The sequence below is a fragment of the Lampetra planeri genome, chromosome 16, assembly GCF_965212315.1.
Source record: "Lampetra planeri chromosome 16, kcLamPlan1.2.h2, whole genome shotgun sequence".
NCBI lineage: Eukaryota > Metazoa > Chordata > Hyperoartia > Petromyzontiformes > Petromyzontidae > Lampetra > Lampetra planeri.
In genome coordinates this window covers 10482986-10506379 of record NC_136122.1, presented here as the reverse complement: position 1 = coordinate 10506379, position 23394 = coordinate 10482986, and the positions used below count along the sequence as shown (strand labels likewise).

Below are 23394 nucleotides of genomic sequence, written 5' to 3'. Positions count from 1 at the left end.
TCGTCTTTGCCTCAGTTCGATTGCCTTTAGCGTGACAGTCCATGGGAGGAAAATAACTTGGTGCTGATGGGTATCATATATATTGTAAATGGTCAGCATGAGACCTAAATAAATGTAAAACTTTTTGGCTGACCCTACTCTTTCAGTGAAGCCATTCAACCTCTGGCCAACAATGTTTGCAGGCCCCAATTTAAACGTTGAGTTTTTCAATTCCTCTGGTTATGATCACGGACGTGACTATATTTGTGGCAAATATCAGATTTTTTTTTACCTATCTTGGAACATCAATATAATTTACATCACTCAGCCAATCAGAGGGATCTGCATTGATATTGGATATGGTAATAGTAATAGCGTACAGCCCCTTGTCAGACAACGCCGTGGCGAAGACAATTCTCACACCACGTGGGTCGTGGAAGTTGTTTGACCATACTGGCCAAGCTGGGCAGTGTTTGCTCGGGAAGGGGGGGTGCCCAAAATATCTTCTTCCCTGCCATTGGAGAACTGATGTTTACATAGGGAGAACGTAACTCATGTGCATATACATTCTGTAAACATGCAACGACTGTATGTCGATCCACATTTTGTAGATAGCCACAAACATGCATTAGCATTCAGTGTGTTTACATATACCGCACAAACATAGCACGGATGTCATCCGATTTGCACGGTTGGCTGCGTACGGCGCGAAAGAAGTTCAACATAGATCCATCAATAAATAGCACTGCCTTGACACACAGGCAGACAGACGCATGGCACAGCACGTTACGCAACACACACCGGGTCAGACTGAAGTAGTTGCACAATAATAAATAAAACATCTTTTATGTATTTTTTTTTTGCCCGTAAAACAATATGTTTTCGTCTGACGTTGATGCATTGCCGAGATGGGATAATCCCCGCAGCTTTGTTCGCCTAAGTTATTCCCTGGTGACCCCGTAATCCCGGCAAGACACTCCGTGCCGCGCATAACTTCCCACCTCGGCCAAGCGAGTCCCACGTGCCGTAATTCGCAATCAGGATGCAGGAAGGGAGGTGCCCCAAATTTGCGCCGTGCAGATGGGCGAGGCGAAGCGCCGTTGCTCCAATATTCGCCCCGGACTTAATGAATAAATCCCAAACCACCCCTCCCATCCCTGCCCAACAGCGGTTAATCCATACACTTAATGTTGAATATCGCGCTTCCGATGCGGCGAGAGTCAGCTGAGTGAGCGGGGTGGATGTGCAATGCCGTTGTCCGTTGTCAGAGGAGGGCCTGGCGTCCACGCTTTCTATTACACGCTTTCTATTAACTCACTCTGTCTGTTGTTGTTGTTGTCGTTGTTGTTGTTGTCGTATCATCAAATCTTGTAACTCAATTTTAACCCACTTCCCAATGTGGTATCGACTGTAAACTTGGTATACTTACGTCATACTGATGACAATACTATATCGCAGAGGTGTGGACTCGAGTCATGTGACTTGGACTCGAGTCAGACTCGAGTCATGAATTTGATGACTTGCGACTCGACTTGGACTTGCATAACAATGACTTTGTCCCACCTATGAGATGTGGACTCGAGTCATGTGACTTGGACTCGAGTCAGACTCGAGTCATGAATTTGATGACTTGCGACTCGACTTGGACTTGCATAACAATGACTTTGTCCCACCTCTGCTATATCGTATCATAAAACTATCTATATTTTTAAACAGTGTTCTTTATATGTTATGTTTCGGCTTGGGTCTAATTGTCCACGGTCAACTGACGTTGGCTGTAATTGGCTACGGTCCCTTACGTTACGGCAAGCTTCGGGGCCACTTCCTGGAGTCGTGGAGTTCTGCCATTACTAGTACATTTCATAAAAGCGTGTTTTTCAAAGTTTTTTTTTTTTAAATATTACTTGTATCTGACCACGTTGTGGGGGGTGAGAGGCTGAGAGCTATTTCAATGCGTTGCGGATATGCACTCGGGAAATGTGCCTCTACATCACGACACCTTCGCAGTATCTCCCATTTGAGGGCACATTTGTAGCAACGTATACATTTTTATTTTTCGTTCGGTCGTTCCCGAGTGTCCGGCAAAGTATTATAATTGCACTAGATCGCAGTATTATTGCAGACCTCCGAAACTAGATTGGACAGATAGGACTGTTTGAACCATTTGTAGTTTTTTTTATTCTCCCACAAAATATATATTTGTGTAATCAGCCAGATGAATTACACATTTATACAGTATAACATCGCATATCCGACTCAACTGAGGACTTCGGTACGGATGGATCTGTGAAAGTCAGATTTGTGAACACCATCAAACATAATTACAGGGTTTTTTTTGGGTTAGATCGCGTAAATATATAAATGTGTCGTTAAACCCACCACCACCCGACACAGACAGTTAATAAGGTTTGTCACGTAAACAGAACATGAATGTTGTGGCTTTGCTCTCCAACACACCGGAGTGGCTGTACTAGTGACGAATTGGCCACATTTTGTTTACGTGACAAACCTTACCAGTTGGCTGTGTCGGGTGGTGGCGGGTTTAACGACACAATTATATACAGGTAGTCCCCGACTTACGATGGAGATGCGTTACGACGACCCCATCGTAAGTCGAAAATATCGTAAGTCGAAAATGGCCTAGCCTACCCAGGAGTCTTAAAGAATGGTGATAATTTAGCAAAACAGAGCAATTTACAGTACCGTACTGTATAAACTATATGCGTACAGAACATCCCGGCAGCGTCCCAACGTACAGCATCGTACCTCGTACGCTGCTGCGTTTTCCTGCCGCGCGAAATGTAATATATTTTACAATTTTGTCAAATCGCTATCGCCATCGTAAGATCGAAATATCGTAAGTCGGACCATCGTAAGTCGGGGACCACCTGTATTTACGCGATCTAAGCCAACCGCACCCCCCTCCCCTGTATTATAGATGATATTAGTCGCGAAAGCCTTTGTGTTAAAACATCATCAAATGTACGGCTACATCAGGTCAGGGCGGATGTCTTTTCAATTCCCCATGAGACACACGTTGTGTTTGTTTTGATTTATATTTGCTTCCTTGCTGCTATTTGTTTTGCTTTTGGTCATTTTGGTAACCTCCAGGCTTGTATCACTTGCGAACGAGACTCATCCTGGTCTGTGAGTTCACGCCTCTGATGAAACAAAAGCAAAGCGGAAACTCCTTTCATCCAAACAATATCCGTTTTTACATTGAACGGAAGCTCTTTACATCTAGTTGCAACATGAGGATATTTACATTTGTGACACATGTGTGTATGTTGATCTTATTTCCCACCGTACGTAGCCAGCCGTGCTAATCGACCGCTAATCGATTAGCGCTCTGCCCATCGAGCACAACGCCAACAGCTGCACTTGTTAAGATACGGGCGTGTGAAAACCAACGTTCATCATTTAACTAATAACGATTTAAACTTTTTTTTAAATCCTTTATATTAAGTTCACTTGCTTGCTTGCTTGCGTGCTTACGACCGTGCAAATCTTTCGGTCGTTTTTTAACCCACTTCCCGTGATCCAATCGAGCTGACATTTTGCACACATACTCGTTGTGCGTGACAATTTATTTTCGTGAAAAAATGTTTCCAAAATTTTACACTTTTTAGGAAAAAATAAATTATATTTAATTACCAATTGCTTAATGGTGGCAGGCAATCATCTGACCCATAGGTGGCAGCCATCTCAAGCCAGAGGACGAGAGGACTCTAGCCTCCACGCATATAAAGGATTTATAGTGAAAAACTTTGTTTTTACGAGTTAATTTTTTAATTGACCAGGTAAGATCCATTGAGCCTACAGAGCTCTTTTTCAGAAGCGACCTGCCCACAAATGATAGCCCAACAAAGTGGCTTATCACGTGGACGTTTAAAGCAGCCAAATACTCTGAACGCACTTTGATTCTAAATGTGGATGGAAACGTCGGAGGACCTGGAGATAAAGCCATGCGACCACGGGGGAGAGAGACACGCAAGCTCCAAATATACAGCAGGCGTCAGGGTCGGCATCGAACCCACGCTCTCCTTGTATACCAGGCGAGGTGTTTAACATCTCACCACCACAAACAGCAAAATCATACCTTCATGAGCTCGGTCCCGTTCTTGAAGCAGCTCCCAGACGTGGAGCGAAACATCGCACATCGCGCCGAACAAACACACCGGACCGTGTTTAAATTCTTGAATTCTTGAGAATCGGTGGGCAGCTAACCTCAAGCAATGCATCGAACGGCGATTCGAACCTTTGCTGGAGACGCATCCCAAGCCATTCCGCGTGGGTTTCTTGTTTAAAAAAAACAAAAAATCAGCGTCCGTGTATTTTCTAGACACCATGAAATATTACGGCAGAATCCAGGTGGACAGGGAATCCCGCACCGGTAACCATAACAACTACTGCATTATGCATGCGAAACTGCCTGTAATTTAAGCGAATTCCAGCAGCATTCTCTCCCGTTGTGTGCACTATATTATCAAATTAATGTATAACGCAAGTTATGAGCAATATTTCAAGTTATAAACAAATGTACAATGATATATATATTTTAAATATAGTGCTGTAAGACATTTAGTACATTAGATTTGTATCATACACATGTACATCCCGTGAAGAATATTTGACCATGTACAGCCCATGAGCGATATTTGGCCATACTTCACCATTCTGGCCAGTGCGGATTGAAGACGAGGTGGGAGTCGGGGTATAGAACAAAAATAAATTTAGCTGTGCTGCCCTCAAACTGCCCACAACACCTATTACAGCCATTGGCATACATTTTATATGTAAAACAGTGAAACTGCTTGCATACGTACCACGTTTATCGACCCTTTCCTGTCATCCATGTACTGTAACGCTATGCCAACTCCTCTGATCGGTGTGACACAATCTTATCATCAAAGCCCTTTTGTCGGTAAGAGGAGTCACCCTGCAGCCGTCTCCTGGAAGAGAGCACGGCGTTTGTTTTTTTGGGTTGAATTAGGGTAAAGTCACGTAGAAGGGAAGTAATCAAATAATACAAATAAAAATAATAAAATAATTCTCACGACGTTTCGGCCACAACGCAAGCAGCCGTCCTCAGGTGAAACCAGGTCTGTCGAGGCGACACTGTCGCAAAAGAAAGAACCAAGAAGATGAATCCCTGCAGTCACGAAAGCTTTAAATCGAAATTGAATTAGGGTGTTACGAAGGGGTGAGGGGGTAGGCCGGAATGGATGTCCGCATCGATCCACCTATGCAGGCATCTGCATGTCTAGCAGAGGGGTTGGCCGGATTTTGCGTCTGTTGTGGAGGGCTTTGCTGGGTCAGATGTCTGCTTGTGTCATCCACATTGTAGCTGGTCTGGGTCGTTTGTGCCGGGGATTCACCGGGGGTAACCGCTCGACCAGGAGGAATTGGTGCAGGTCAGGATCTGGGCAAGACTGAAGGTTTGGGTGCAGTTGTCGGAGGTTAGGCGATAGGCAGAAATGGGGGTTTGGATGGAGTTGGTGGTCAGGGTGTTGGCAGGGCTGGGGGATTGGGTGTATTTGGTTGAAGTCAGAATCTGACCAAAAATGTAACATTGGACGACAACATGCCGGTGGCTCTGTGAGTGATGTTGTCCGTCTGGGATTCCTCAACGTTCTGTTTTTTCTTGTTTTTCCTTCAGTTGACTTCGTTACTTTGTGATATATGGAGCTCTCATTTTGACGATATCTAATCCATAATCAATCGTTTAAAATGAGGGGTTGATGAGACGCACTTATTCCCCTGTATTTCAGATCACACATGTGGGATGTATCTTACATTCTGCAGGGTCTTGTTATCCAGACAATATGGTGGATCCGCCTACAACACATCGACATGTGCACACTACTCTTGTGTGTGTCAATTTTGCTAAATAATCTTCATGCCAGAGAAGCGCTTGTCTTGTGGCGATGCCCAAAGTCCAGTGCACATCGCAGACAAATAATATGGACGAGAAATAGACCGCTTGAAATGTCACAGTCCTGATTTAAATTGCATGCAAACAGTGTTAAGCTCTGACATATTGATGGCACATTTGCACTGATGCATCACCTTGTCGCGCTGTTGAGTAATGCGCAATATCGGGGTGTTGTAATAAATTATGCTCCTTTGCAGTTTGCATCAACGCATCGCCTTGTATGACATGAAGACTGTAATTTCGGCGAGATGTTTTTTTCTTCCTCGCTGGGTATACAGGAGGTCGTGGCTTCGATCCTGGACCCTGACGATGCCAGTTGTATATTTGGAGTTTGCATGTTGGCTCTCTCCCTGTCGTGGTCATGGGGCTATTTCTCTGGGCCCTCTGGTTTCTCCAGGATAAATAAAGATTCTGATTCTGTCTTTTCCTTCCACATTTAGAAACATGCATTTATATTAGGGGCCGTCCATAAATGACGTCACGCACCTGGGGAGGGGGGGGGGGTCAGACATTTGTGACGATGTATGACGAGGTGGGGGGGGGGGGGGTTGAGAAATGTGACGTCACATCAAAATGCGCAACTTTAGATAAATATAGACAACACGTTCTACTTAATGAAATAGATTTTTTGATAAATGTTTTCTCCTACAACATCACAGTGCAGCGCCACATTAAATACGCACTACAATGACAATAGTTTAAAGCGATTTGAAGCATGTTTTATATTTTTTTGGGGGGGGCAGAGCTTTGTGACCTCATATTTGAGGGGGGGGGTCTGACTTTTTGTGACGCCGTGTGACGAGGGGGGGTGGTAAAAATCGTCCAAAATCGCGTGACGTCATTTATGGACGGCCCCTTGATTTGGCTGCTACTACAAATTCCCACATGTAATCATATAAGCCGGTGGGGTAAGCCATCACGTGTGACCTCTAAAAATGAACTAATAGCTCAGTGGGCTTCACCTGGTATATTAAAGCGTTTCTGTTTTGGCAGATATTGCGGAGGAGTTCATCGAGCCCATGTTCATCTTCTACCGCAGCATGGGAGATCTCAACGCGACGGAGACAGAGTACGCTTTGTTAACGGCGACCGCCATTCTTTCAGCAGGTACTGTAAAAAAAAGACAAAGATCCCCCGCATAACCTTGACAGACTGTAGGGGCAAGTGCTGTTAGCGAGCACCTATGAAGGCCGGAACGGTACACGAAGGGGTGGGTGACCAGCACGGGCAAAGCGCCGGGCAGCTAAAAACACAGCGAGATGACACAGTGGGGCGAGAAATTGGTGCATCTTCCAGTCATATCAGTCAGTCAACGCATAACACTTGAGGTGGCCGGGTTTGTCACTGGTCAGAGCACTGTGCTGGTGCCTCCAGGTAACCAGCTGCAAGTTCACTGTTTCTCAGGTGTAATGAGCTCATGGTCTCAGCTTGGCCACGAATGACCGCAGGCAGAAAAATAATCAATATTAATTTATATTTCCACTTAATTAATTCCGACAGTGAGAATCGAAAATGTCAGTTTAACTTCTATGAAACAAACATTTCTCGCGAGCACAGGTGTGAAGGGAGTGCAGAACAGAGGTCACAAACGGGGTTTTGATTCCTTACCCGTACCCGGCCGCACCAGGGTCGCAAATGGGTACCCGTACCCGGCCGGGTAGGGGTACCCGTTCCCTACCCGTACCCGTACCCTACCCGAAATGAGTGACAAACGGTTACTCACCAGTGACTCACGGCCTACCCGTACCCGTACCCGGCCGCACCAGGGTCGCAAACGGGTACCCGTACCCGGCCGGGTACGGGTAGCCGGGTATCGGGTAGGGTACGGGTATCGGGTTCCCGGTTGCGACCTCTGGTGCAGAACTCTGGCGTGGCCGAGGGAGCACTTGAAGGGATCTCCGACGTACTCGGATGCGATTTAAAGCTTTCGTGACTGCAGAGATTCATCTTCTTGGTTCTTTCGGTAAAGTCACATAGAAGGTAAATAATAAAAAAATAAAAATAAAACATTATTAAATAATTCTCACGACGTTTCTATATATTATTATATTACTTTATAATGTTTTCTTTTTATTATTCTATTATTTCCCTTCTACGTGACTTTACCGAAAGAACCAAGAAGAGGTACTCTGACGCGTTTTCGGGATGTGCCGCGTGTTGTTCGGCATGACGTCCGACATTTCGCTCCACGTTCTGCGAGCTATACAGCAGCGCCACCGCAAAAGCCGACGCAGTCGTATGATCTCAAACAAGTGCCTCAGTGATATCACCTTCCACACTCCGCTCCGCAGACACTAGGCGATGCCCTTCTCCATGGGGGAATTCAAAACGTGCGCCGCCCTTCGTCTCGCAACACGACGCCGATCGCAGCCGTTCTAGAGTCGGTGAAAAGATGCGGCGACGAAAACGGGCGTGGATCTTTTCAGTCGACCGAATGATGCCAATTAAAAAAACAAACTTCCATTCCCCGCAGATCGACCGTACGTGCGCGGCCACCGCCTCGTCGAGTCACTGCAGGAGCCTCTGCTGGACATCCTCTACAAGCTGTCCAAGCAGCAACACCGACAGGACCCCCAGCACTTTGCCCGCCTCGTGGGCAAGCTCACCGAGCTGCGGACGCTCAACCACAATCACTCGGAGGTGCTCATGTCCTGGCGTCTGCAGGACCAGAAGCTGACTCCGCTGCTCTGCGAGATCTGGGACATCCAGTGACGCCAGCTGCTCAAGATCCACTCGCTCGCTCGTTTGTATCCCACTCATCTTCCTCGTCCGCCGAGTTTTTTTTCACTCTCCAGAATTTGGCTTACATGTACATTTTATACGTTTTGTATTGAAGTGTAACAACGTGGGGTCGTCACGTGTGCACGGTGCAGCGTGAATGTGCGACTGCGGTGACGGTGACACGCGCTAGACAGTGGAAGCCGTGGTCGCTCTGCGTTATTGAAGGCGCTCACGTTATTTGATACAATGCCACTCTCTTATGGTCACGGCAGCAATAATACTTCAGACATGCCGTTGAATTATTTACGACTCGGAAATTAACTGTCCGAACAGAATTTTCTTTTACAAAGTTTGTTGTGGGTTAAAAAAACATTTTCCCCCCCATTACCTCGCGAAATATTTCAAATCCCTTTCGATTCATTGAGGCAGAATATTGTACACATTTTGTGAAATATATATTTTATCGGTTCAGGCTGTAACTGAACCAATGGCTGGATCAGGAGAATCTCCAAGGGTCCCATTGTCTTCCGTGTGTGGCAGCGCACACAGCACTCTCAATTATTCTTCATTTGCCCTGCTGTGGACAAACTGTCACCTCACAGTGCCCCCCCCTCCCCTCCCCCCTGCTGAATTGTTTTGCTTACACACAGGAAAGAGAGCAATAAAAAACAGCGGTATGTGGGACTGTCTTCTTTAATTGTGATGCATTTTTTCCCAATTAAATCTCACCCATCCGAATTGTACAACATACTGTAATATGAATTGGATGCATATGCTTTAGGACCTAAATACGACGTCATCTCAAAGCACTATAAGGAAATAATTGGCATATGTATTTTTTGATGGAAAGATACAGTCGCGGTCAAGGACAGAGGGCGGGGGGGATGAAAAATGAACGTTTTGAGTCTGGACTTGAAGAGGGCCAGGGAGTCCACATTAGAGATGTCAGGAGAAAAACAATTCCATACCATGGGGGCAGCAAAGGAGAATTAGCAACTGCCCACTGAATTTCGATTTAAAGCTTTCGTGACTGCAGGGATTCATCTTCTTGGTTCTTTCGGTAAAGTCACGTAGAAGGGAAGTAATAAAATAATAAAAATAAAACATTATTAAATAATTCTCACGACGTTTCGGCCACAACGCAAGCAGCCGTCCTCAGGTGAAGACCAGGTCTGTCGGGGAGACAGTGTCAGACCTGGTCTTCACCTGAGGACGGCTGCATGCGTTGTGGCCGAAACGTCGTGAGAATTATTTTATTATGTTTTTTTATTACTTCCCTTCTACGTGACTTTACCGAAAGAACCAAGAACTGCCCACTGATTGAAGGTTGATTCGAGGCTTCTAACTCTGCCAACCACACTACCCTCACCATCGTTATGGAGTTGGCCCAACATTATAGATGTATGATTATTGTGAGGCTTTGCCGAGTAAACAAAGGGGCATTATTGCCCTTCAATGCCCTAACACGGGTTACTGCCGTGACCTACCAACCACATATCGTTATCAACCGTACGCAACTTTCTCAGTGCGTCAAGCCTGGCACAGATCCGGTGGGTTTCACATCCACATTCAAGTAAATGGCAGTTGCTGCTGATGTTTTTGTACCATATCGTTTATAGATGTAAAAAAGTGGCGTTGATAATGTTACAAATCAAATGTAGATGTTATTTTGTTGTCATAATTAAAATTGTACCTTATGTTACCCTTGTTCTATTGTATAGCTTTCCAATGTAGTTAAGGTTGCATACACATATCTGGTGAACCAGTAAAAATATTAATGTAATACTAAAACATTGCATATTTTGGCTTATCCATGTTTATCTACACCTACATGATTTAATTGGTGTGTTGTAAATATCAAATACCTGATTTCTATCGTAAACAAATGGCCCAAACTGATAGTTTTTGGCGATATGCCCCATTGTTGCTGAAAGAGACATTACATTAGCACGTTTAGCAATGTGTCTTGATGATCATCTGTTAAGGTGACAATCTGGTTCAATCTGTATAGCTAAGTCACGTCAGTAGGTAGGTTAACAGAGATAAGGGTGCGGCTCTGCCATGACTAAACTCGCTCACGTTGTTGCCGGGCAGAACTGCCTCCACAAGGCCCAAGGGGCCACTGGTGGCTCCTGGCGGCCTTTAGTGCGGCCCCTAGCGTGCGGCCCCTGACAATACGCAAATGTGAAAAAACCCCTTGCATGCGGTGTGGCGACCCTCACACCGATGATGTCTTATTGGCGAAAGTGCCCCACCCCGCCTCTGAAAATTTGTGAAGAACACCGCTCTAGAAGGTGTTTGGCCTACTCTTCCACACTGGCCAGTTATATTGGAAGAGGTGGGGGTAATCACACTTTACCCTTACCGCACATGACCTGCCAATCATCTGACTGCGGTGTACCCATTCATACTCTTGGGTGGATAGAGGTAGGGCTTTCAACAAATGTACCACATTGTTTCACCTGCCGGGCTAGGAGATTGAACCGGCGACCTATGGATTGCAAGCCCAGCCATGCTAACCATGACACCATGGCAGAATCCCAAGTAGGTAGGTTGGTTCGTATTATTTTCAACCAAATGGTAGCCCGTGAAGACCGTAGGTCTGTTTTTCCAGGGTGACCCAGTTACTTTTGAAATCTTACTCATGACTCTAAAGCAATGTCACATGTTTTTTTGTTTACTCATCATCCATATCCCTTGTACCCTGATCTTTTCAAAGCAGGGCAATGATTAAGCGGTGTGAAAATTCACATCCTTGGCAGTGCCAGTAGAGTTGCAAACACATGCGGTTTCGTTTTTTGTAATGAAAGTAGTTTATTACTGAACTTTTTCCAAGTTCCCCAAATATATTCCCGAGCAGAGCTTTCTCTGTAGAATTTAAATAATGTTGTTTTGCGGCAAATAACCACATCAATATCAAATGGACATTGCGACATTAGTCTGTTGCAAGCAGTTTTCAATGGACACAAAGTCGTAATTCATCGTACTTTGTCAATGCACTGCATTCAATCATGGGGTTTGTTTGACCATACTTCAACATGCTGGTCAGTGCGGTTTGGTTAAAAAGGGGAACCGTGACAGGTTTGGATTACCACTCGCCACTCATGTTAACCCTGGTTGGGAATTTAACTCCGGTGAAATGAAACACATCTGCAAAGAATTTGTCAGTTAAATTGGTAACGTGGAAGTCTTGAGTGTCGTGAAAAGTGCCACGTTCTCGGAGTGTCAACTTTAAAATGTAAGTTTTTCAGGCGAGTCATGAAAAAATTAAGATGTCTTTTTAACTATTTTGCTATAAGAAATATAGTTTCCAAATGTGCACGATACATACCTATGAGCTGTGTGTTTTATATGCAATGTATAATTATGGAGTCCGATTATTTTTTTAACACTGTAATATATATTTTATTACCTTCGTTTTTGAATATAAGTGCAATTACTTGATTTCTACGTAATCGCAGTGTGTTGTTTTTGCCGTATTAAATTAACAGAGAGTATGGATATTTCATTTAATTAACTTACTCTTCTAAGTTACTTTTGTCGTGACGTCTGCATCCCTGGAGCAGAATACCTGAGCTACTTCCACTAATTTACAATTACAATATTGAAACACATTTTAAAGGAGGCCAATTTAAAAGATCACCAGCTTCACAACTTTTTCTACTGGCCTTACAATTGCTGTACCACTGCTGGCAATCTGCATGAATCTGTATGGTTACAAACCTGCAGGCGTAAACCTTACTCTTTAGCACCCAGATGTAAATAAAAAGTTAAAAGTGCAGCCCTACAATGGCTTGCTCATGTGACTGCTGTAAAAATGCCCTCCACTGGACGGTACTCTGACTTACACTATCATGCTGGCCAGACATCTTAGAACAAGTGGTCGTACACCCACACTTTACCCCACCACATGCAGCCTGCCGATTGACGAATGGGTATATTGGTTCATACTGCTGGGTGGACAGAGGCAGCGGGGTTTAAAAAAAGCCCATTGTTTCAGCTGCCACATAAGGAGAATGAACCGGTGACCTCTGGATTGCAAACCTCGTATACGAACTATTACGCCACTGCAGTTTCCCTCGTGTATTTGCTATCTAATCCTGTACAACCATTTTACAATTCACAGCCAAACCTCTACTTAGGACCTTCTATTGCTCCATGAGTGTGCGTTCTTATGGCGTTCATATGGTGTCACTTTCATTGGGAGCATTTCAGAGAATGTAAATGATTCCTCATGAGTACTGTTGGCCCCGCGTTCATTGGCCACTATTTCAGTATTCTGATTTCACACATTATTTCGGATTTTATTTCCCCACAGTTCATCACATTCTCTCTCCGTAATAGTGCACAAATTGTCCTTGCAGAAGTTCAGCATTGGCAGTGAAGAATATTTCTGAGTGTGTAGAGAGCTCCCCATGCTCTTATGCCAGACACTTTACTGACCTTATAACCAATTTCTCTTGAGGCCCAAGAGCCAATCCTCTTTCACTAGGAAACATTATAGCATGTGCTGATCAATGGGCCACGGCTACATCTCACTGCGTTATAAGGGCATTATTTGATGGAGATGGCATTCGCCTTCACGGTTAACATGGAAGAGAACATCCAGGGCGTTTCAGTTATGCCCATAACGCCTCTCCACGTGACTCACGGCTTTTGATCTAAATATGCAACCAAATACTATATCACGTAATGTAGGTCTATCGACTAGCATGAAATCATTGTCACAATGTGTCCAGCTACTCTTTTGAGGTGTACGTCGTAGGTATGTGCAGAAGGACAAGCAGGTGGTGCAGATGGTTCAGGCAGACAGCCGAGCAGATGTAAAGGAAAACATCGCAGGCGTGATTACTTGCTCTTCCTCGCCTTGGGGGGAGAGATAATTAGATTTCCTTTTCTAAATTGATGTTAATCGATGAGTCTCGGAAACCAGTCCATCGCCCAAACGCCCGTCGTCAACCTCCCGCCTGCTTGTATTGATCAAAGGCTTTTGTCTGTGGAGCGTATTCGATCTCCTCACGAGAGGTTTGCAGGATTCGTTGTACCTGTTGGCTTGCCTATGTTGGCGCAATATTCATAACATCGTCTTTGCATCGCTGCCGTAAACCTCAGCCCTTTTGTCGAACGCGACTCAAAATAAGTATCAGTAAAAGGCAGTGTACGGCAAACTACCCGTAGTACATTGACAAGTCTAACAGCCTCCTCCACCACCTACCATGCAGAACTGGCTATCCTTACACAAATAGAACAAGGGCTGCATTCTGATTTCATCCATTCAAAACATGTGCACATTTCCTGGTAATGGCATTCTCGTGAGAATGAATGTTCGTGGACACTTAGGCTGCTGATGCAACATTTCAAGCATTTGCAAAAAAAAAGGAATATGCCTCTCCTTGTGGTTGCTATGCCAGTCAATTCTACAAATGCATTTTTTTGTTTTGAGTGTGCGGCTTGATATTGAACTATAAAAGTGTATTCCTCATTACCTGGCACTTGTGTGCAAGATCCCAGGCGCAATACATATCCACTGATATTGCAAATAAAGCACCGTGATTGCACCAGCAGGCTTCTAGTGCTCAACACAGCAGCAGCAGATCCTGCTAGAGATATTTTGAATCGTGTAGTTGAGCCATCAAATGAGTATTTTTCAGGGCATTCTCTTGTAAAAAAAAAGGTCACTGTGGTACAGAAAATATTGCTTTATTTACTGCATACGTATTGCTCAATTGCTGTTGAGAAAAACTGTTTTTGTGATTGCTCCAAATAAATGGCATGCTTTTATAACATACATTCTATGTGTTTTTGTGTCCGATGGATGTCAGTTTGCTTTAAATTAAGATTCTCAAAAATCCCTGAAAAACAAAGCGTGACAATGTGGTGACTTTTTGGCTGTCAAGTAAACTCACCCAGCTTAATAACCATTGCTACAGTCTACTTTATAAACTGCCAGTACACTCCGATTAAGAACCAGGCGACAGTATACATTAGTGTTTTTTTGTTATTATTTTTATTGACTTATTTTTATTTTTCGATTTAAAGCTTTCTATCTACGTGACTTTACCGAAAGAACCAAAGCATGTCATAAACTTTCCAAATTGGCTGTGTCGGGTGTGACGGCGGGTTTAACAACACATTTATATTTAGACGATCTAACCCAACAAAAACCTTTATTGTCGAGCATAGTGTCTGTTTAACAAGCCTGGCTCTGCTGATGAGCTGGAAGATCGACACCTGCCAGAAGGGGAGGGGCTGGGTGGGGAGGATGGGGGAGGGGCTGGGAGGGGAGGGTGGGGGAGGGGCTGGTTGGGGAGGGTGGGGAGGGGCTGGGTGGGGAGGGTGGGGCTGGGTGGGGGGTGGGAGGGGTGGGGCTGGGTGGGGAGGGGCTGGTCACCCCGTGGTGCCCTGATAAAACTCAACGTTTGACCTACTCACGCCGGCTTGTGCATATTTGCGGAATACACCACGCCGCCGTTGACTCTGGCCATTGACCGAGCAACCCAACGATCTTACCAGCTCCCTCCGCAGGAATGTGTTTGGTATGTGCACTACTGCAAATACGGTGCAGTATTACCATGTTCAGTATAACTGCAGTACTTTCGATACAAAATATAACAATAGGTTTTACCCTTTCTGGCAGTAAAACAGGTGTTAAGATGTTAAAACAGCAAAGAAAATCCTTTTGCATGGAGGATGTTTTTAATTCGATGGCACTAAATCGATTTCACACTCAGCGTCAGCCACGCGAATATCTTCAGGAAGAGGCAATCGTATTTCTTCGTAAAAAAAAAAGTTACATATTACAATTGTAGTGAAGAAAAGTATCCTCCCCATAGAGGTTAGGGGGCGTCCATAAACGCGTTTGCTTTTAGTCGACGGATTGGTCGGCGTGCGTGACCGAGCCGCGCGACTCGCCGTAGCCACTTCCGTGGGCTGACGTCACCGCGGGGGGCGTGGCCTAGCTCCTGCCAGCCCCTCTGGGTTTAAACGGAGACGCGGGAAGTCGGGCATAGGCCGGCGTGGTGAGTGAGTTCGTCTAATTCTCTGTTTAACACGCAGCAGTAAGTTAGTAGTTCGTTAGGCTTTCGCGAGCAAATAGTAGCCATACTATAAGGTTGTTGTTTTGGGGGGGTTAGATTTTGGCAAGAGAAATGTCGTGTCGTTAAACCCGCCACCACCCGACACTGCCAACTCGTAAAGGTTTCGATTTAAAGCTTTCGTGACTGCAGCGATTCATCTTTCTTGGTTCTTTTGGTAAAGTCACGTAGAAGGGAAATAAAAAAAATGAAACTTAATAAAATTATTCTCACGACGTTTCGGCCACAACGCAAGCAGCCGTCCTCAGGTGGAGAACAGGTCTGTCTTTATTATTATTATTTTATTATTTCCATTCTACGTGACTTTACCGAAAGAACCAAGAAGATGAATCCCTGCAGTCACGCAAGCTTTAAATCGAAACATTTGCACATGACAAGCCACTTCGTTGAGCTGTCATTTGTGGCCAGGTCACTTCTGAAAAAAAGCTATATAGCTCAGTGGGCCTTACCTGGTTAAGTAAAAATGGTTTAGTTTAGATGTAAGCTTTGTGTGCTGACTGCATTTATAAGAGCCATCTCCCGCCTGTGAGGATTGTAACATGCTTGTATCACAAAATGTTATTTTTTATTTTTATAATTTTATTATTTCCCTTCTACGCGACTTTACCGAAAGAACCAAGAAGATCATAAAGGTTTGTCACATAAACAGAACGTGGGTCCCATTGAGTTACTACTACAGCACTTGTGTGTTGGAGACCAAAACCCACAACAGTTACACTCAGAGTACGACGTTTCGTCATAAGTAACCACTCGCATCATCACCCGGTGTGCTGTCCTAGTAACGCATTGATTGGCATGCTCTGTTTACATGACGAACCTTTACTAATTGGCTGTGTCGGGTGGCGGCGGGGTTAACGACACAGCAATTATAGTTACGCCATCTAACCCAAACAAAAACACCTCTTATCGCCCGTATCTGTCGGGCATATCGTCTCCCCGCGTGGATTTTGGCCCATTAGATGGCCCACTTCCGCGCGTGTTCTACGCGTGTTTGCGTGGCTCGAGAACGGAGTGAGCCGAGATGACAATCTCTTACTGGTAGGAACCTCCTGGTTCCACCAGCCCACAGGGGATTATTGTGTCCGTCCGTTCCTCGTGCATCCAAAAATGGGAGGGGAGGGGCTGGGTGGGGAGGGGCTGGGTGGGGAGGGGCTGGGTGGGGAGGGGCTGGGTGGGGAGGGGCTGGGTGGGGAGGGGCTGGGTGGGGAGGGGCTGGGTGGGGAGGGGCTGGTCACCCCGTGGTGCCCTTATAAAACTCAACGTTTAACCTACTCACGCCGGCTTGTGCCCGCCCTCACAGTCGGGCATATTTGCGGAATAAACCACGCTGCCGTTGACCCTGGCCATTGACCGAGCAACCCAACGTTCCTACCAGCTCCCTCCGCAGGAATGTGTAAAAAAACCCTGAGCCAGAGACGAGCCGGTGTTTTTGTGCCTTTGTTTGAATACGAGATGTCGCCCTCTTGCATCTGCCTGGTTGGTGGCGGGTCTTCCCTTCGCGTGGCTGATGGAGATGGCAGAACAACGGAATACAATTTCACGATTCGGGTCAGATCTAGCCAGACACACCGTGTCAGGAGCAGCCGGAGTAGTGTATCGCCGCTGTGATGTTCTCCTCCTGAGTTGTGGATCGGGGCCCCTTTATCGGCCCACGGCTGGATGATTTGCCACACGTCGTGTGAGCTGACTGTAACTTCACCTTCATAGTCGTGATGTTTGTTGCTCGCAGTAGAGCGGAGCCACTCGCAATGGAAGATGGGTTCAGAGAAATCAGATCCTGGTTTGGGGGTTTACTCTGTCAATCATCCATCTCTCCCTCCATGGCCTGTACAATCAGTGCTGCTGTCGGGAAGGCAACACTGCTTGTCCTACATTTTAAGTTTTCGTGACTGCAGGGATCCATACTCTTTTGTTCTTTCGGTAAAGTCACGTAGGTATAAATTAAATCCCGACGTTTCGGGCGCAACACAAGGTGGGACCTGATGACGGACGCTTGTGTTGCGCCCGAAACGTCGTGATTTAATTTATTTTATTTTATACCTACGTGACTTTATCGAAAGAACCAAAGAGTAATGCTTGTCCTGTAGATTGACTCGAATGCCCGCCATAAGCACGTGGAATTTCCAACAACGTGGGCCTTACCTGGTAAAATAATAAAAATGTTTAAGTTTAACTTGTACATTTATTTAGTTGTTAATTTAAAATTAATCGTTAGTTATTTAATCATGGGAGAGACTTATTAAGATTCCCCACCTTGTAAAACGTCCTATTCTACTAAGGGTAAGCCTAATGGAGACTAATGAGCTTTAAGTAATTTATGTAACTAAGGCAGTTGCACATTGATCATTGTTTGGACGACATTTTTACCGTTTTAGATAAATGCGCAAACCTTTTTTTTTTACAATTTGAGAGTTTAAGTTAAATGATCGTGTAAAGTGGTTCGTTCAGCAATACGAGTACATTGAGATTGATTGTACAATAGTTTCCTTTATTTGAACAATTTAATGTCCTTTATTTACTCGCTTGCGAGTCTTAAGAATAAAGTTTATAAATTGTCAATCCTCTGCTGGATGAAAGCCTTTCCCATGCCTTTTTGTCATGGGGGGGTTGTTTGACCATACTTCACTTACTGGTCAATATTCTTAGGTTTTTTCGGTAAAGTCACGTAGGTAAAACATCAAAATTAATGAAAATAAAATAAAACAAAAATCACGACGTTTCGGAGGCAACACAAGTCTCCGTCATCAGGTGGGACCGTCACAGCCGAATTAGCTGCATCAAGTGAGGCAATGATTCAAGATGTAATCCCTTATAAGCAAGTTGAAGGGGGGAGGAGAGGGGGGGGGCTCATCAGAATGTGGTAGCCAATGAATGGAAACGTATCGGGAGGGAGGGGGGCGGGGCTCAAAGACAGCACGGAGTGCTCAACACATGACGGCACGGAGTGCTCAACACATGATACACATGATAGACAAAAGAACGAAAATGCCCATGTTTATACCAATGCTGGCTGAACAGTGAAGAGAGTACTGTTAAAAATAACTGGGGATGTTAACACTCGGTAAAGTAAAGTAAAATAGTGCCTGTCAGATAAGATGGTCCAAAAAAGTGTAATTAAGTCTTTTTTGCGTGGTTGATAAGATCTTTCCAATGATTACTAAGTTTGTACCCATCATCACGGTTGAAATTATGTCTGTGTTTGTATATTTGTATGGCTTCATGTACAAACCTTTGATGGTAGCCGGGAGGTTTGCAGAGAACCTTGGTCTCGGAAAAGACAATTTCATGAGAGCCCACCGAGTTGTAGCAATGATCGGCCACGGCAGAAGAATCAGTTCTGCCGTGTTTCAGATCTGACTTGTGCTCGCGGACACGATCAGAAACATGACGTTTCGTTTCTCCAATGTAGCAATCACCACAAATGCAACTCAATTTGTAGACTCCAGGATATTGTAAGTCAGGAACGACATCCTTCACAGATGGAATCAGATCACGGATTTTATGCACTGTACTGAATCGGACTTGGATCTTATGTTTGTTTAGAATTTTGGAGATCTTTTTGGTCCCGCCTGCTATGTATGGTAACGTGATGGTTTTGGTCGGAGTTTCATGTGGCTGTTTCTGTGTGGTGGGAGAGACAGCTTGGCGGATAGTACGGTCAGAGTATCCGTTCATCCTGAGGGCCCGATGTACTTGTCTTAATTCACCGGTCAGGTGGTGTTTGTCAGAAATGCCATGGGCTCTGTGGTATAGCGTTTTGATGAGAGAATTCTTTTGTGATGGGTGGTGGTGGGAATCCGGTTTCAAGTAGGAATCTGTGTGGGTGGCTTTCCTGTAGACAGAATGTCCCAAGGATCCATCAGGCCTCCTCCTTTGAAAGATGTTATCAACTACGCAAAAAAGACTTAATTACACTTTTTTGGACCATCTTATCTGACAGGCACTATTTTACTTTACTTTACCGAGTGTTAACATCCCCAGTTATTTTTAACAGTACTCTCTTCACTGTTCAGCCAGCATTGGTATAAACATGGGCATTTTCGTTCTTTTGTCTATCATGTGTATCATGTGTTGAGCACTCCGTGCTGTCTTTGAGCCCCGCCCCCCTCCCTCCCGATACGTTTCCATTCATTGGCTACCACATTCTGATGAGCCCCCCCCCCTCTCCTCCCCCCTTCAACTTGCTTATAAGGGGTTACATCTTGAATCATTGCCTCACTTGATGCAGCTAATTCGGCTGTGACGGTCCCACCTGATGACGGAGACTTGTGTTGCCTCCGAAACGTCGTGATTTTTGTTTTATTTTATTTTCATTAATTTTGATGTTTTACCTACGTGACTTTACCCAAAAAACCTAAGAATATGAATCCTTGCAGTCACGAAAGCTTCAAATCTAGAATTACTGGTCAATCCCGGTTAGTGAAGGGAGTGCTCAGGACCAATTCGGGTACCACTCGCTGCTGATGTTAGCCATCATTTGTGTTTTGAATTCCATTCACTTGGTTCATAGCTTGGTGCATTCAATACTGCACCACCGTCTAAGTGAAGTGCTTCATTTAACCACATAAGCGCCTAATTTAAGGTGCATTCACTTTTATTTACACGATCTAACCCAACAGACCCCTCTTATGGATGATATTGGTCACGAAAGCCTACGTGTGAAACTGAATAAACTTGCAATGGTATTTATTTACAATAGTTAATTAAGATGTATTGACCTAAATGTTGTAATTTAACTATAACAGAATCACTTTGAGGTTAGTTTTTGTAATATGCTCTAGGTAATCAGGTGCAATTATATCGATAATAATAAAAATCCACTATTCTAAAGCCTATTTAAGCCATTGAGATATATTGTAGAGCCGAACCGAGATACATACATTCACTTGCAACACTCTTTAGCCATATGACAGCCTCATTCGTCAATCAACTGAACTTTATTTCATACTTCAGAATACAATCGTCACCGTGCACTTCGCAAGGAAACGTAACATTATTAAATCATTACAATTTGAGATACACAATAGTTAAAAGCATTCAAAGGTTTAAATTTGTAAAATACATTATAAGATACATATTTAGCCTCTTTTAAAACCGAAACACCTTCCTTATCAAGACGGTGAACATGGTGCACTCCACATGAACACAACAACTAGCACGCTGTACCATGAACACCCAGCATGCTGTATTATGAACACCCTACACGCAGAAACTGGACTGAGAATCCTGATGCTCGGACGACGAACACAAGCCTAGGATATGAAACCATGAACCTGGACTACGTTTACACATTCATGAGAAAGTACTTTGGATGAAGGTTTTATTTTATTTTTGTAACCATCGGAGAGCACATGAGAATGTATTCTCTTATAGTGCTCTTCTGACTATGGAAGGACTCATTGAGAGAATTATCTTTGAATGAAATGCACTATATTTGAACATGTCCGACCACAGTGATTGTTTTCCAGGTCTCGTTTGCAAATTATATTCACTTTTATATTCCGGGGTACCTATTGTATTGTATAGAATTGTGTTGCCTGCTATCCTGATGACAGGACAATGCAATACATAATCTCTGTAAGGAAGCCCTGGGTAGTGATGTCGGCGCATTTATTTGTAAAAAAAATTTTTGCGTGTATTCTTTCAAAAATGGGATTTCAACTTTTATGACACGACTAACCTTGCAATTTTACTACAGGAATTAGTAATTACCTATAGCAGAAACGGAGCTGCTGACTATGCACACTAACTCGGTGTGTTTAATTGAAATACTTGTAAAGCCCCACAGGCCAAATCTTCACACCATCCATCATTCCGTGTTTGGCAATTTTGCTCCTCAAACATTGCTTATGCAATGATATATAGCACACTACACAGCGTGTAGATGAAAACTCTTGCATCCATCACAATGATTGCATGGATTGCCGTTACTTCACACCAGATCTGTTCACAGCAGAATTAGGGCAGCATCCCTTTGCCTTTGGGAAATGGTACGATCCACATTCCATGTGTATCTGTCACGCCCCTGTTGCACCTCAAGACTCTTGAGCCGTTAAGCCTTTGGCTACAATAACTCGACAGGCCATGAAGGCAGGTGTGCGAGTTTTATGGTAATCTCCGAGACCAGAGGTTTATCTGATTTTTGTTCTTTCTTTTACGTAGAGGTGAAGTGGTGGCACAGTAATGACGCTGCACGTCTTCTTGGTTCTTTCGGTAAAGTCACGTAGAATGGAAATAATAAAATAATAAAAATTAAACATTATTAATTTATTTTATTATGTTTTATTTTTTATATTTTAAAATTATTTTATCACGTTTTATTTCTAATTATTTTATTATTTAAAATAAAATTATTTTGTTATGTTTTATTTTTTTTATTTTATTATTTCCATTCTACGTGACTTTACCGAAAGAACCAAGAAGATGAATCCCTGCAGTCACGAAAGCTTTAAATCGAGACGCTGCACGTGTTTGGTCATGGCTAACATCAATGGCGAGTAACTTCTGAACCAGTGATTAGTTCCCTGTCCACTTAATAAATCTACACTGACCAGCTTGGTGAAGTATGGACAGAACAACCTCAATGACCAGCATGGCCTCTTCAACAAGGCCAGGGGCTCAAACTGACTTTAACACAATATCTGCATAATGACACCCTGCCATATTTGTACTGTGTTACCCTATTTGCATTTTTGTAATTTTATATTGTATATTATAGCTATTGTATATTTTAGATTTTCTTTTATTCAATTTTTACATACTTTAGCTCCTTAGTATTAGTTAGACTTGTACCTTTAGTAGTTAGACTTGTAAACCACTTATTTATGATTCCTAAATGTTGAATGTATGCACCTTCCGGCCAAAGTAAATTTCTTGTCTGTGCGAACTTTCATGGCGAATAAAACCCTTTCTGATTCTGATGGCATGTGAGGAGGCTTTATCCCTGTGTTATGGCAAAGGGCTGTTGATGCTACTAATAATGAATACAATTTACAAATAGGGCCTTCCTACAGAGGACTAAGCAACAGAGAAATGTATAGAAATGTATTTGTAAATCATCCACTCAGTGTACAAAGTAAAGTAACGCTGCAGTATTTTACTTTGCTTGGTTCACGTGGTAAAACAGACACACTGACCATTATCATGGCTGTGGTGAGTTGATCTTGAGGTTAAACAATAAATTAGACATTGGCTGCTCCCCAATCAATTCCATGTGCTCAATCGCACCCCCAACCAACCACACGCTGAAGTGTACCGCAATACTCCTGACAGCAAGCACGTTGCCGCATCAGTATGTGGGCCTCTACATAGTTATCTGTATACGACTCGCTGTTTTGCAGCGTGGGCAGCTTTTTGAGGGATACCAATTTATGATATAATCGAATGCAATAACAACGTGAAAATAGTACCGCATCTTTAAATGTGAGTTTGAAGAGGCGGTGCGTGCATCTGCTAGGGTTGAGTAGTAAGCCAGAAATGTCCCCAACCCAATCCTATGGGGCCTCCCTTTATGGGCCACCTCTTACCACTGCCTCCACCTCTTACCACTGCCCCCACTTCTTTTGTCGCTACCAGTTGGACTGCTTATAGAAAGACCATCCTGGACAGCTGGGGCCCCAAGCTTAACTTCCGCACTGAAGAACGCCGCTCTCTCTCTCCGGTGAG

General features: G+C 44.1%; 2 protein-coding genes across 8 annotated transcripts in view; both read left to right on the top strand.

Moving 5' to 3' along the window:
• The window catches only part of NR1H4 (nuclear receptor subfamily 1 group H member 4), a 108916-nt gene extending 94495 nt beyond the window's left edge, over nt 1–14421 (top strand). For all 5 annotated transcript variants that reach the window (XM_078601550.1, XM_078601546.1, XM_078601545.1 and 2 more), the window contains exons 9-10: nt 6908–7021; nt 8388–14421. In XM_078601550.1, coding sequence (XP_078457676.1) covers nt 6908–7021; nt 8388–8626 — 353 coding nt within the window. In that variant the 3' untranslated portion in view covers nt 8627–14421. The remainder of the gene's footprint in view (nt 1–6907; nt 7022–8387) is intronic.
• Nucleotides 14422–15548: 1127 nt separating this feature from the next.
• GAS2 (growth arrest specific 2) overlaps nt 15549–23394 on the top strand; it is a 35396-nt gene continuing 27550 nt past the window's right edge. The window contains exons 1-2 of one of the 3 annotated variants that reach the window (XM_078601540.1): nt 15549–15654; nt 23305–23389. The gene's annotated coding sequence lies outside the window, so the exon portion shown is untranslated. Of the gene's footprint in view, nt 15655–23007; nt 23390–23394 lie in introns of those variants that run through there. The other 2 variants (XM_078601542.1, XM_078601541.1) reach the window with 2 other exon arrangements.